Consider the following 15887-nt stretch of genomic DNA (forward strand, 5'->3'; position numbering starts at 1 on the left):
AAACAATAAAAGTAAATGATAGACTCAGGGTTTCCCATCAGCCACCAGTGATTATACACTCAACTTCTATTATGTGGGAAAACCCTTTCAAGTCAATGGTATTCATCAGCAAAGCAGTTATAGCTACCATATAGCACAAAGCTACAGTAAATAAAGACAGAAAACGACACTGAGAGAGACTTGTATGAACCATTTTGACGCCAAGTAGGATATCAGACAAGGTTGCTAGAGAGCTATAAATATATATACACATTAGAACATAAATTATTTAGAACATGTTCACATTTTCCTTGCTATATCATTTGCCCTCAGCTATAGCATTCCTTGCGAGATGTGTATTTGCACACAAGCTTTATACAAAGTAATAATGAAAAACCTGTCTTACCAATGCAAGCACCATTGGGCAAAAGCTTAAACCCAGCCGAGCATTCACAGCGGTAACTCCCAGGACTGTTTAAGCAATCCGCATTTCTCTGGCAGAAATAGTCGCCACTGGAGCATTCATCGATGTCTACAATGTCAAATAACAGCACATTCAGTACTGACACATATACAAGTACTCCAGTCATATCAACACTATCAGTGGGGACACTATTCAGTACTCAGTTAAGCTTTTTACAATTTAGAGGTAACTACTGTAGATCTCTTCTAGGTCTATGGCTATGTGTACATTGCAGTAATGGAACTATCATAACAAACAGGACAGGCCTGAGTGGCCATAAGACAGGGCTCCACTCATCAACTTCTACTTTTCATATTATTTTTTGCAACACAAAATTATTTCAATGTATTTAGCACAGACACAATGATATAATATCTTATTTTAGAAAGAAATCTTAATAAAAATGAATCCATTAACTTTAAGGGATGCAATGGCCAAATAGGGGAAAACCACTTGTTTTCTGTACTGTAGCACGCCTGTTCATATTTCTTGTGTTGTGACATCGCTGTGTTCATTACCTATATACTCATCTTTACCACAATGCTCAGTGGGGCAGATAAACTAGAAATGTATAAATTTTAGACAGTGTAAATTAGTCTAACTTTTCAACAAAAAATTTGGCAAAATTTTGTAACAATTTTTTAGGCACATAATGTTGCATTAGAACAGGTTTCCATTTTTCAGGCCCCCAAGTGGACCCGAAGAATGGAAACCTAGCGTCACAATGTCTATTAAGCATGTACTGTGACATCACTCTGTTTTCCAGTTTTGTGATATCATGTTGTGTATTATACTTGTATTCTGATACACTGTCACTAGGAGTTCTGTCTTGTGATTTTGATTCGTACTGTGACCTCCTATATTCTTTATGCCTGTTTATTATATCTTTATTGTGACTTCACTATATTATTTAGCACTGCTGGTTATCTCTTTATTATGACATCACTGTATTTATTATACTAATATTGTAGAATTGTTGTGTTTAGTATCCCTGTAGCATGATATGAATGTATTATATCTTTTTCTCTGTTTAGGGCCAAATTGCTGCCTTCAAGGCAATGGCAGCCGCCTTTGTGCATTGCAATGGAGATTCCAGTGAATTCTGTGTGTAATATACTGCGCACTATAAATATGGAGTCTAAAGGGTTATGCCATGTTATTTATGAAATTGGGGGCATGTACTGTACTTGAGAGGTCATTCATGGTTCAGTTTCATGCTTCAACATTGTCCAATTTTAATTTCACTTCGCTGAACTTTACTCTGTATGGACTGAAACTAAACTTACTTTTTTCTAAGGATTACAATAAATTACAAAAAAAAAATCGCCATATGCATATTAAAGTGTGGCCTTCTTATAAGCCATATTACTTTCATTGTTAAACTTACCTTCACAAACCAAAAGTAAATCATTGTAGCTAAACCCTGTTGGGCATTCACAACGGAAGCTGCCTATCTGGTTAATGCATACGCCATTTGCACAGATTCCAGGGATCTCTTTACATTCATCAATGTCTACAAAATAAAAGTAGAAACAAATAAGGAAATAGAATCTGATAACATGCAAAATTAGCTTCGATAGAATCTATGTGAATGTCTTACCTACAGCTTTACCAGTGTGGATGTCGAAGGTGAATCCAGGGATTGTTCCGCAAAGGTTTCTGAAATTAACTGGTTAGATAAATTGAAATTTTTTTTTTAGAAATTCAATTATTTTTTTCGCATTATAAATATAATAGGAAAGGTTAACAGTGTAGAAAACAAGTCACGTGCCCCTTTATTTTTCTGTAGTCTTCAGTGGTCAGTTGTTAAATTCTGTTTAGCGATTTCCTAATTTTATTGGTTCCAAAGAAGGATTACAGATAACCAATATGGCCAACACTGCAAATTTCGCATGGTTTGTCACTCAGTTCTCTTAAGCCAACAGCATAGTTGAGACAGATATTGGCAGAATGCTCATTTGGCCAACAGATATTTGTTCCAACTCCATTATAAACATGCATGCTTGGCTTAGTCAATGGATAGAACAGGCAGTAAAAAAGATTGGGCATCTTAGAATCCAACATGTCATAATCCTCTTCCTCAGTATTTGATGTCGGTGACTATCGGGAGGCCTAAAAATCATGTGGTTATTGGCTGATCTTATTGGTGGATTTTTTTTTTTTAATCTCAAGTGTATAGCCAGCTTTATAATCCCAAATGATAAATCTATCTTACCATTTGCCTGGCATATCCCATATTCTGGAGCCAGGAAAACTGGAATTAAAGTCTTTGCTGATCACTTGAATTGTCACAATCCTTTTGCAGAAACGTAATAAAAAAGAAATTTCTGAATATAATTTTTATCCAATGTGCAGAATATTGTGTATATAAGGGGCACTTAAAAATACGAAGAGTAAAATTGGAACGTCCTCCCCTTCATGAAATTATAACTTCCTTTTCACATCCTAAATTATCTTTATAGACTAATAAACAGGCCTCTTAAAGCCGTCTGACAGAATGAAGTAGTGTCTGCACCACAGGGATCTTTAAAGACTTCAACACAAAATGTTTCCAGGCCGCCATTGGTTTTAATTTCTAAGAAGTTGATTTTTTTTCCTAAAAAGAGTTGGCAGGCATTTTGCCTCTGATCATTACAATTTCCAAAACGCTCCTTTACTCCATGAGGACAATTAATTCAAAAAATCCATTACTATAATTACAGAATTATGTCTTAATCTGAATTACATGAAGAATGTGCTTTCTATATAGGGGTATTTTTCAATTTCTATGGATGGCTGCAAGAGCATCCTACAGCCCAAGGTTTATTGCCAGCTGCAAAGTCATTTCTGTGGAATGTTAATAGATTCAATGTACAGAATGTGTACATGTATGGAAATGATGACCATAAATGCATTCATTTGGTCTAATTCAGTCTATGTACATATACTGTACACATTTACAGGGCTCTTATTAGTAATAAATGACTCACATGGTCTTTGAAAGCTGAAAGTGAGGAAAATGATATTCTCATCGATCACTAGTTTTGCTTCTTAATAAATTACAATATTTGCAATGCATATGTCTGAAAAGAATATTCAGACTAATGGATATCATAGCAGGGGGTCTGCTGCTTTAGACTTAACATGTTCATGTACAACATGGAGAGCCGTAATTGCAATATGGAAATAGAAAATGAGATGTTGTTTCCTCTGGAAATAATATGTCAAGAGACATTTTAATTTGGACTCATAAATAGAGATGAGCGAACACTAAAATGTTCGAGGTTCGAAATTCGATTCGAACAGCCGCTCAATGTTCGTGTGTTCGAACGGGTTTCGAACCCCATTATAGTCTATGGGGAACAGATACTCGTTAAGGGGGAAACCCAAATCCGTGTCTGGAGGGTCACCAAGTCCACTATGACACCCCAGGAAATGATGCCAACACCTCTGGAATGACACTGGGACAGCAGGGGAAGCATGTCTGGGGGCATCTAACACACCAAAGACCCTCTATTACCCCAACATCACAGCCTAACAACTACACACTTTACACACTCAATACCACCTCTCTGACAGTAGGAAAACACCTTGAAACATGTGTATTTGGCACTTGCAGTGAGGAGAGCTTGTCACCAGCAGTGAATTTGGCCCTTGTAGTAAGTTGAGGTTGGCACCAACATTTGTTTTGAAAATCAGGGTGGATTGAGCCTCTAACCAGCAGAGTTTGGGCAAATTCATGGTGGAGGGAGCCTCTAAACACCCCAGTTTGGGCAAATTCATGGTGGAGGGAGCCTCTAAAAACCCCAGTTTGGACCAATTCATGGTGGAGGGAGCCTCTAACCAGCCCAGTGTGGGCAAATTCATGGTGGAGGGAGCCTCTAAAAAACCCAGTTTGGACCAATTCATGGTGGAGGGAGCCTCTAAACAGCCCAGTTTGGGCAAATTCATGGTGGAGGGAGCCTCTAACCAGCCCAGTTTGGACCAATTAATGGTGGAGGGAGCCTCTAAACAGCCAAGTTTGGACCAATTCATGGTGGAGGGAGCCTCTAACCAGCCCAGTTTGGACCAATTAATGGTGGAGGGAGCCTCTAAACAGCCAAGTTTGGACCAATTCATGGTGGAGGGAGCCTCTAAAAAACCCAGTTTGGACCAATTCATGGTGGAGGGAGCCTCTAACCAGCCCAGTTTGGGCAAATTCATGGTGGAGGGAGCCTCTAAACAGCCCAGTTTGGGCACATTCATGGTGGAGGGAGCCTCTAACCAGCCCAGTTTGGACCAATTAATGGTGGAGGGAGCCGCTAAACAGCCCAGTTTGGACCAATTCATGGTGGAGGGAGCCTCTAAAAACCCCAGTTTGGACCAATTCATGGTGGAGGGAGCCTCTAAAAAACCCAGTTTGGACCAATTCATGGTGGAGGGAGCCTCTAACCAGCCAAGTTTGGACCAATTCATGGTGGAGGGAGCCTCTAAAAACCCCAGTTTGGACCAATTCATGGTGGAGGGAGCCTCTAAACAGCCCAGTTTGGGCAAATTCATGGTGGAGGGAGCCTCTAACCAGCCCAGTTTGGACCAATTAATGGTGGAGGGAGCCTCTAAACAGCCAAGTTTGGACCAATTCATGGTGGAGGGAGCCTCTAACCAGCCCAGTTTGGACCAATTAATGGTGGAGGGAGCCTCTAAACAGCCAAGTTTTGGGAAATTCATGGTGGAGGGAGCCTCTAACCAGCCCAGTGTGGGCAAATTCATGGTGGAGGGAGCCTCTAAAAAACCCAGTTTGGACCAATTCATGGTGGAGGGAGCCTCTAACCAGCCCAGTGTGGGCAAATTCATGGTGGAGGGAGCCTCTAACCAGCCCAGTTTGGACCAATTAATGGTGGAGGGAGCCTCTAAACAGCCAAGTTTGGACCAATTCATGGTGGAGGGAGCCTCTAAAAACCCCAGTTTGGACCAATTCATGGTGGAGGGAGCCTCTAAACAGCCCAGTTTGGGCAAATTCATGGTGGAGGGAGCCTCTAACCAGCCCAGTTTGGACCAATTAATGGTGGAGGGAGCCTCTAAACAGCCAAGTTTGGACCAATTCATGGTGGAGGGAGCCTCTAACCAGCCCAGTTTGGACCAATTAATGGTGGAGGGAGCCTCTAAACAGCCAAGTTTTGGGAAATTCATGGTGGAGGGAGCCTCTAACCAGCCCAGTTTGGACCAATTCATGGTGGAGGGAGCCTCTAAACAGCCCAGTTTGGGCAAATTCATGGTGGAGGGAGCCTCTAAAAAACCCAGTTTGGACCAATTCATGGTGGAGGGAGCCTCTAACCAGCCCAGTTTGGACCAATTAATGGTGGAGGGAGCCGCTAAACAGCCCAGTTTGGACCAATTCATGGTGGAGGGAGCCTCTAAAAACCCCAGTTTGGACCAATTCATGGTGGAGGGAGCCTCTAAACAGCCCAGTTTGGGCAAATTCATGGTGGAGGGAGCCTCTAACCAGCAGAGTTGGTGGAAATCAGGGTGGAGGGAGCCTAGTATTAGCAGAATTGTGCAACGCTTATGGTGGATGAGTATGAGGATGCGGAGGAATTGGAGAGGTTGAGTACAGACATGGAGTTTCATGTTGGGGTGCTTTACACAGGTGGGCACAAAAATGACGGCTCTACCCAGTGGTGGTTCATTTTTATCAAAGTGAGCAGGTCGGCACTCTCAGCTGACAGACGGGTGCGCTTGTCAGTGATGATGCCACCGGCTGCACTGAACACCCTCTCAGATAGGACGCTGGCGGCAGGACAGGACAGCACCTCCAAGGCATATAGGGCAAGTTCAAGCCACAGGTCCAACTTCGACACCCAATACGTGTAGGGCGCAGAGGGGTCGGAGAGGACAGGGCTGTGGTCGGAAAGGTATTCCCGCAACATGCGCCTATACTTCTCACGCCTGGTGACACTAGGACCCTCCGTGGCGGCACTTTGGCGAGGGGGTGCCATCAAGGTGTCCCAGACCTTAGACAGTGTGCCCCTCGTTTGTGTGGACCGGTGAGAACTTGGTTGCCTACTGGAGGAACTGCCCTCCCTGCCGCCAACGTCACATGCTGGAAACATCTCCATCATATTCTGCACCAATTGCCTGTAGCAAGCATTGATGCGATTGGCCCTCCCCTCTACCGGAATAAAAGACGAGATGTTGTTTTTATACCGGGGGTCAAGGATAGCAAAGATCCAGTACTGGTTGTCCTCCATGATTTTGACAATACGCTTGTCGGTTGTAAAGCACCCCAACATGAACTCAGCCATGTCTGCCACAGTGTTAGTTGGCATGACTCCTCTGGCCCCACCGGAAAGTTCAATCTCCATTTCCTCCTCATCCTCCATGTCTACCCATCCGCGCTGCAACAATGGGACGATTTGAAGTTGCCCGGAAGCCTCCTGTATCACCATCACATCATCGGACAACTCTTCTTCCTCCTCCTCCTCCTCCTCCATTAAACGCAGTGAAGCGGACAGATGTGTGGACCTACTCTCCAGCTGTGACGGATCAGATGCTATCCCTAACTCCTCTGTGTGATCTGAGTTATCCCTGATGTCAATCAGGGATTCTCTCAGAACACACAAGAGCGGGATTGTAAGGCTCACCATCGCATCCTCAGAGTTCACCCTCCTTGTGGACTCCTCAAAGACCCGTAGGATGTCACAAAGGTCTCTCATCCATGGCCACTCATGGATGTGAAACTGAGGCAGCTGACTTTGTGGCACCCTAGGGTTTTGTAGCTGGTATTCCATCAAAGGTCTCTGCTGCTCAACCACTCTATTCAACATCTGAAACGTTGAGTTCCAGCGTGTGGGGACGTCGCACAAAAGCCGGTGTTGTGGCACATGCAGGCGTTGCTGGAGAGATTTTAAGCTAGCAGCGGCTACTGTCGACTTGCGAAAGTGGGCGCACATGCGCCGCACTTTCACCAGTAGCTCTGGAACATTGGGGTAGCTCTTTAGGAAACGTTGCACCACTAGGTTGAAGACGTGGGCCAGGCATGGAACATGTTGGAGTCCAGCAAGCTCCAGAGCTGCTACCAGGTTCCGGCCGTTATCACAAACGACCATGCCTGGGCCCAGGTGCAGCGGCTCAAACCATATTGCCGTCTCATCGAGGAGGGCATCCCTCACCTCGGAGGCAGTGTGCTGTCTGTCCCCCAAGCTGATCAGCTTCAGCACAGCCTGATGACGTCTACCAACGCCAGTGCTGCAACGTTTCCAACTCGTAGCTGGGGTCAATCTAACAGCGGAGGAGGAGGCGGTGGCGGAGGAGGAGGCGGTGGCGGAGGAGGAGGCGGTAGAGGAGGAGGAGGAGGGGGGTGTTCTTCTCGTGTCCCTGCCAGGAATGTTAGGCGGGGAGACGAGGTACACCGGGCCAGTTTGGGAAGCAGTCCCAGCCTCAACTACATTCACCCAGTGTGCCGTCAGTGAAATGTAGCGTCCCTGTCCGCATGCACTTGTCCACGCGTCGGTGGTCAAGTGGACCTTTGTGCAAAGCGCGGAACTAAGGGCCCGCCTGATGTTGAGTGACACGTGCTGGTGCAAGGCGGGGACGGCACACCGGGAGAAGTAGTGACGGCTAGGGACGGCATAGCGAGGTGCCGCAGTTGCCATCAGGTCCAGGAAGGCGGGAGTTTCAACAAGCCGAACGCCAACATCTCCTGGGCCAGCAGTTTAGCGATGTTGGCGTTCAAGGCTTGCGCGTGTGGGTGGTTAGCAGTGTATTTCTGCCGCCGCTCCAATGTCTGAGAGATGGTGGGTTGTTGTAAAGAAACGCCTGATGGTGCCTTTGATGGTGCAGGAGAAGGAGATATGACAGGACCAGGGGAGGATGAGGTAGAAGTCAACAAAGTGGCGGAGGCAGATGAAGTGGTGTCCTGGCTCGTCCTCTGGAGTGCATCGCCAGCACAGTCAGCAGTGGCAGTGGCAGAGGCAGAGGCAGTGGCAGAGGCAGTGGCAGTGGCGTGAACGGCAGGCGGCCTTTGTCCTGCCGTTGCTGCCTGCCACTGATTCCAGTGCTTGGATTCCAAATGACGGCGCATTGAAGTGGTGGACAGGTTGCTCTTCTCAGAGCCCCTAATCAATTTCGAGAGGCAAATTGTGCAGACAACACTATATCTGTCCTCGGCGCATTCCTTGAAAAAACTCCACACCTTCGAGAAACGTGCCCTCGAGGTGGGAGTTTTTCGGGGCTGGGTACGAACTGGAACATCTTGGGAGATTCCGGGTGTGGCCTGGCTTCGCCTAAGCTGCTGACCTCTGCCTCTGCCTCTAGCTACCCTTTTTGGTGCTGCACCTGCCTCAACATCCACACTACTTTCCCCGCTTGACATCCCCCCTGTCCAGGTCGGGTCAGTGTCCTCATCATCCACCACTTCCTCTTCCAACTCCTGTCTCATCTCCTCCTCCCGCACAATGCACCGGTCAACTGGATGCCCTGACGGCAACTGCGTCACATCATCGTCGATGAGGGTGGGTTGCTGGTCATCCACCACCAAATCGAACGGAGATGGAGGAGACTCTAGTGTTTGAGCATCTGGACACAGATGCTCCTCTGTTAGGTTCGTGGAATCGTGACGTGGAGAGGCAGGTTGAGGGACAATGAAAGGAGCGGAGAACAGCTCTGGGGAGCAGGGACAGTTTGGGTTATTGTTCTGTAAAGCTTCGGAATTTTGGGAGGAAGGAAGACAAGACTGTTGGGTAATAGGAGGAGAGGAGGCAGAGTCTGACTGGCTGCTGGACAATGTGCTGTAAGCGTTCTCTGACAGCCATTGCAAGACCTGTTCCTGGTTCTCGGGCCTACTAAGGTTTGTACCCTGCAGTTTAGTTAATGTGGCAAGCAACCCTGGCACTGTGGAGTGGCGCAATGCTTGCTGTCCCACAGGAGTAGGCACGGGACGCCCTGTGGCTTCACTGCTACCTTGCTCCCCAGAACCATTCCCCCGACCTCGCCCACGGCCTCGTCCACGTCCCTTTCCGGGAGCCTTGCGCATTTTGAATTCCTAGTTAGAAATTGGCACTGTATACCAGTAGTAAAAATTGTGGGTGCACGTAACCCCAATATATTCTTTGAATTCCCAGTCAGAAACTGGCACTATATGGCAGTAGCAAGAAATGAGGGTATTTATAACCCCAATATATTCTTTGAATTCCCAGTCAGACAATGGCACTGTATACCAGTAGTAAAAATTGTGGGTGCACGTAACCACAATATATTCTTTGAATTACCAGTCAGAAACTGGCACTATATGGCAGTAGCAAGAAATGAGGGTATTTATAACCCCAATATATTCTTTGAATTCCCAGTCAGACAATGGCACTGTATACCAGTAGTAAAAATTGTGGGTGCACGTAACCCCAATATATTCTTTGAATTCCCAGTCAGAAACTGGCACTATATGGCAGTAGCAAGAAATGAGGGTATTTATAACCCCAATATATTCTTTGAATTCCCAGTCAGACAATGGCACTGTATACCAGTAGTAAAAATTGTGGGTGCACGTAACCCCAATATATTCTTTGAATTCCCAGTCAGAAACTGGCACTATATGGCAGTAGCAAGAAATGAGGGTATTTATAACCCCAATATATTCTTTGAATTCCCAGTCAGACAATGGCACTGTCTACCAGTAGTAAAAATTGTGGGTGCACGTAACCCCAATATATTCTTTGAATTACCAGTCAGAAACTGGCACTATATGGCAGTAGCAAGAAATGAGGGTATTTGTATTCCCAATATATTCTTTGAATTCCCAGTCAGACAATGGCACTGTATACCAGTAGTAAAAATTGTGGGTGCACGTAACCACAATATATTCTTTGAATTACCAGTCAGAAACTGGCACTATATGGCAGTAGCAAGAAATGAGGGTATTTGTATTCCCAATATATTCTTTGAATTCCCAGTCAGACAATGGCACTGTATACCAGTAGTAAAAATTGTGGGTGCACGTAACCCCAATATATTCTTTGAATTCCCAGTCAGAAACTGGCACTATATGGCAGTAGCAAGAAATGAGGGTATTTATAACCCCAATATATTCTTTGAATTCCCAGTCAGAAACTGGCACTATATGGCAGTAGCAAGAAATGAGGGTATTTATAACCCCAATATATTCTTTGAATTCCCAGTCAGAAACTGGCACTATATGGCAGTAGCAAGAAATGAGGGTATTTATAACCCCAATATATTCTTTGAATTCCCAGTCAGACAATGGCACTGTATACCAGTAGTAAAAATTGTGGGTGCACGTAACCCCAATATATTCTTTGAATTCCCAGTCAGAAACTGGCACTATATGGCAGTAGCAAGAAATGAGGGTATTTATAACCCCAATATATTCTTTGAATTCCCAGTCAGACAATGGCACTGTATACCAGTAGTAAAAATTGTGGGTGCACGTAACCACAATATATTCTTTGAATTACCAGTCAGAAACTGGCACAATATGGCAGTAGCAAGAAATGAGGGTATTTATAACCCCAATATATTCTTTGAATTCCCAGTCAGACAATGGCACTATATGGCAGTAGCAAGAAATGAGGGTATTTGTATTCCCAATATATTCTTTGAATTCCCAGTCAGACAATGGCACTGTATACCAGTAGTAAAAATTGTGGGTGCACGTAACCCCAATATATTCTTTGAATTACCAGTCAGAAACTGGCATTATATGGCAGTAGCAAGAAATGAGGGTATTTGTATTCCCAATATATTCTTTGAATTCCCAGTCAGACAATGGCACTGTATACCAGTAGTAAAAATTGTGGGTGCACGTAACCACAATATATTCTTTGAATTACCAGTCAGAAACTGGCACTATATGGCAGTAGCAAGAAATGAGGGTATTTGTATTCCCAATATATTCTTTGAATTCCCAGTCAGACAATGGCACTGTATACCAGTAGTAAAAATTGTGGGTGCACGTAACCACAATATATTCTTTGAATTACCAGTCAGAAACTGGCACTATATGGCAGTTGCAAGAAATGAGGGTATTTGTATTCCCAATATATTCTTTGAATTCCCAGTCAGACAATGGCACTGTATACCAGTAGTAAAAATTGTGGGTGCACGTAACCCCAATATATTCTTTGAATTACCAGTCAGAAACTGGCACTATATGGCAGTAGCAAGAAATGAGGGTATTTATAACCACAATATATTCTTTGAATTACCAGTCAGAAACTGGCACTATATGGCAGTAGCAAGAAATGAGGGTATTTGTATTCCCAATATATTCTTTGAATTCCCAGTCAGACAATGGCACTGTATACCAGTAGTAAAAATTGTGGGTGTATATAGCCCCAATTCTATTGCTAGGGGACTTGCAGGGTATTTCTGGGGTGAAGGTGGGGGGGCACACCGTTGGAACGGGTATCGGGGTATATATTGGGTATACGGGAATACACTGACAGTGTATTCCATTCAGGATCCTGGGAAAGCTGGGTTGCGGCGATTGAGCCCGTTAGTGCCACGTTACACTGACAAGCTTCTCCCTGGAATTTAGCTCTTATAAGAGCTGTTGGTTGTCTTCTCCTTCCTATCTAGCCTGTCCCTGCCTACCCAGAATCTAACCCCTAGCTAGCTGGACGGAAACCTCCGTCCCCGGTGAATTGCAAGCTCAGAATGACGCGAAGCTGGGCGGCGCTGTTCTTTTAAATTAGAGGTCACATGTTTTCGGCAGCCAATGGGTTTTGCCTACTTTTTTCAACGTCACCGGTGTCGTAGTTCCTGTCCCACCTACCCTGCGCTGTTATTGGAGCAAAAAAGGCGCCAGGGAAGGTGGGAGGGGAATCGAGTAATGGCGCACTTTACCACGCGGTGTTCGATTCGATTCGAACATGCCGAACAGCCTAATATCCGATCGAACATGAGTTCGATAGAACACTGTTCGCTCATCTCTACTCATAAACACTTGTTTAAAAGGAAAGTGTAACCCTTTTTTACATTTGTATCAAAACCAGATAGAGAAATATAAAACTTTTTCCTTATCTGTTTTTATTTTCTGATTGTAGATTTTTTTAATTCTATTTCCTGTACATTATTATGGGGGCTGCCATCTTTCCTGACGTTTTCCTCTGCTCAGTTAATACCTACGCTAGGTTCACACCTGCGTTCAGGTTTCCTTTTATCGGGTCCGTTTGGGGACTCGTAAAATGGAAACCCGTGGAAATCTGTGGACCCCATAGGCTATAATGGGGTCCACTGGGTTTCTACCCGGTTTCCACCCTAAAAATGCAAACAAATACGAAGAGAAAAGTCCTTCTTGCAGGACTTTTCTCTTTGCATTTCTAAGTAGATTCGGGGACAGAAGTCCAGAATGGAGAGCAGGCGAAGGTGTGAACCTAGCCTTAGCAATGTGTTTTGCAGTAAGTGTTGAAGATGAAGTGTTGTGTATTATTTATCTTGTCAAGGACAACATCTGCAAGGAGTTTGTATGTTCTCTCGATGTTTGCGTGGGTTTCCTCCGGGTACTCCAGTTTCCTTCCACACTCCAAAAACATACTGATAAGTAATGTAGATTGTGAGCCCTTTATGGGACAGTGATTGACATCTGTAATATGATGGCGCTATATAAGCAAGCTAAATAAATAAATAAATAATAACCAAAGGTCAATAAAGTCTCTACAGAGACTTCTCAACAACTCATACAGACCTTCTTATGTTAGATTGCATAGAAATCTGAAAATAAAGATTGTGGTATGCTTAATCCATATGTAAGAAGGTCTCCCCTTAAAATACTACTTCTAAAAGAGTGTATCTCTCCTAAAAGAGCCTGTACAGCAGTGGATGGAGGCTGTGCTGTACTGTACTAAGAAGGCACATAAAACCAGTCCACAAACGGTGAATTTACAACTGTTGAGCATGGTCATAATCTATCTATAACTTGGTAGACTTGGATATACTATGCTGTATATCATAGGACATAAAAATAGATTTTTATTTTCTTGGTTATTAGAACATGATTAATAGACATAGGAAGGGAAGGGGGAATAGACAATGCCAGAACAAAGATGATGAACAGTGGAAATGTGAAGGCAGATATAGAGAAGGAGCTGAATTACATCATGTTCTGTACCTGTTCCAGGAGTTGGACACGGTTCACAAGGCTTACTCCAGGCTTTGCCGATATTATATGTACAGCAGCACATCTTTTTTGTGACATTAAAAGGCAGTTCATTTTCACACATGGTTCCATTGTAAGTCCTGTAACAATAACTCTTCCTCATATCTGTAACATATTATAACACATTTTTGCATTGAACCAAATTTTAAAAATTAGCAACAGTTTATAAACTTGTTCAAAAACAGATTCACCACATCAATATTTTACCTACACTTTTTGCTTCTTACACTATCCTTAGGCCCATGAGTAAAATAAGTAGAGGCCCAGGGGACGTGATTAAATATAACAAACACTTATATTCACCTTACCTCACCTCTCCTGGGCATCCTTGCTCCATTCAGCTCTCTTCAGAATCTTCTTTGGTATTCTTCTGCCTATTATCAAGGTCATGTGCCCCAGGCATCACTACTGGGTCCTCTGAGGTCATGTGGGCACAATGACATCATTATCCCAGTCACAAGCCCCAGCAATGATGTCTGGGACACATGATTTTACTCAAACGCTGGAAGAGATGCTGAGGACTGTCAGAAACCCATGAAAGGTGAATATTTGATATTTTTAACACCCCCCCCCCATCTCCAGATGGCCATGGGCCTTGTACCCCTTCATTACAAATTAGTAAGAATTAGGTAATATATGGGGTCATTCATACTGTACAGATGCAGCAGATATTGAATAGATATTCATTGATATTGTTACCTACATCAAATTGATGAATATTGGAAAGTTGCATACAGACCATAAATCCAACTATGGTTGAAAAGTGGTGAGCCTTATGATCTATGATCAACTATATAACTTCTCTTGTGTTCTCCGTTTGATGTTGATTGTCAAAAAGTTTACATTTCAATACATTTAGCTTATTGAAACAAAGACTAATTCTGAGGAACTTACCCATACAGGTGTGCCCACCATTGACTTGCATGTACTCTGGAGGACATATGCATGTAAAGTTTCCTAAAGTATTGTAGCATATTCCTGGACCACAGACTCCGGGATTGGTGACACATTCATCAATATCTAAAAGTAACCCAAGAGTCAATCAATATTTAGTAAAAAAGATAAGGGATAAAAATATAGGATAAAGATGTGCAATAAATACTGAAATTTAGGCTTTATCCAGAGAAGTTTTGCACCTATTTTCATGGCTCTCTCATAGATTTGAAGCTATGAAACAGGCAAAAATAGGACATCTTCTAATATTTGATGCCCCATTAAAAAAAACAAAAAACAATCTCAAATAAACATTTCTGTGACTAGCCCCTTTGTAATTAATTGAATTTAATGCAACCACGTGATAGCGGCTAAAAACCACCATACAGCCATTTATCATGTTTGAATAGATCTTTACATATTACAAAAAATTTGTGCAGAAATTGATATTTTGTAAATATTTTGATAGCATACTGTCTGTACAATACTGTAGATTAAGAAAAGGGTGTAATATAGTAGTTGCAGGGAGCTGTAAATTTTCAAGTATGACTACACCAACATCTATCATCTTTATTCATTTCTATATGCAGTTACCTTCACATATTCGAGTTTCCTCACTGAGGTAGTAACCTTGCGGACATTCACACTGAAAGCTTCCAAATGTATTAATACAGTTCCCACCCTGGCATAGACCTGGTAATTCCTGGCACTCATCGATATCTAAAGTAAGAAAAAACAATATTAATTATAAAACAATGTGTAGTGTTAGTATAAGGATGTTTCTGAAAAAACGTAATTATTTCTATTCTATTTCTATTTTATAGCTTTATATCTTGCTGAATCCTTAGGCATAATTTAACATTGTACAGGTTCATTGTACAGCTTTTTACTATTATTAACAAAGTATATACTGTACTGTACCACCCCATGGTTCTACAAGAAGTGCAATGTAATGACTCTGTAACTATATATATATTATGGAAATAGTATTACATGAACTTAGACCACCATGGAATCTAATGATAATCTAAGCTTAGTTCAATAGAACCACAAAGACTTTAGGTCACAACCCTACATAGATCTTATTATGGCTGTGTGAAACGAACCTAAGACACATCATAAACCAAATTTTATCACCTTACCTCTCACCTCTGTATAAAATAAAGATCTACACATAAAAAATGAAAGCCTCCCGGCTACAGACTGCAGATACTTTACTCCACCCAAATGCAAACACAATTCATGGATACACTTTGCAGCTTTTTTGGATTCAATTCTTCTTTCCACAAGTAGGCTGACACAGTCCAAGAAGTCTAGTCAAGCTTAATGCTGATTTTCCATGCTGCATAGCATTCCTCCGTAGTTTAAATGGAGAAGGGTAGGGAT

At 43.1% G+C, this 15887-nt stretch overlaps 1 protein-coding gene across 1 annotated transcript in view; it reads right to left on the minus strand.

The window, feature by feature from the left end:
* FBN2 (fibrillin 2) overlaps window positions 1–15887 on the minus strand; it is a 213084-nt gene that overhangs the window by 52463 nt on the left and 144734 nt on the right. Inside the window, exons 39-44 of the mRNA XM_075272282.1 lie at window positions 15096–15221; window positions 14463–14588; window positions 13521–13673; window positions 2043–2111; window positions 1830–1955; window positions 386–511 (exon numbers count right to left, since the gene is read on the minus strand). Of these exons, the coding sequence (XP_075128383.1) occupies window positions 386–511; window positions 1830–1955; window positions 2043–2111; window positions 13521–13673; window positions 14463–14588; window positions 15096–15221 (726 nt within the window). The remainder of the gene's footprint in view (window positions 1–385; window positions 512–1829; window positions 1956–2042; window positions 2112–13520; window positions 13674–14462; window positions 14589–15095; window positions 15222–15887) is intronic.

The sequence above is a fragment of the Leptodactylus fuscus genome, chromosome 1 (genome assembly GCF_031893055.1).
Source record: "Leptodactylus fuscus isolate aLepFus1 chromosome 1, aLepFus1.hap2, whole genome shotgun sequence".
In the NCBI taxonomy this organism is placed as follows: Eukaryota; Metazoa; Chordata; class Amphibia; order Anura; family Leptodactylidae; genus Leptodactylus; species Leptodactylus fuscus.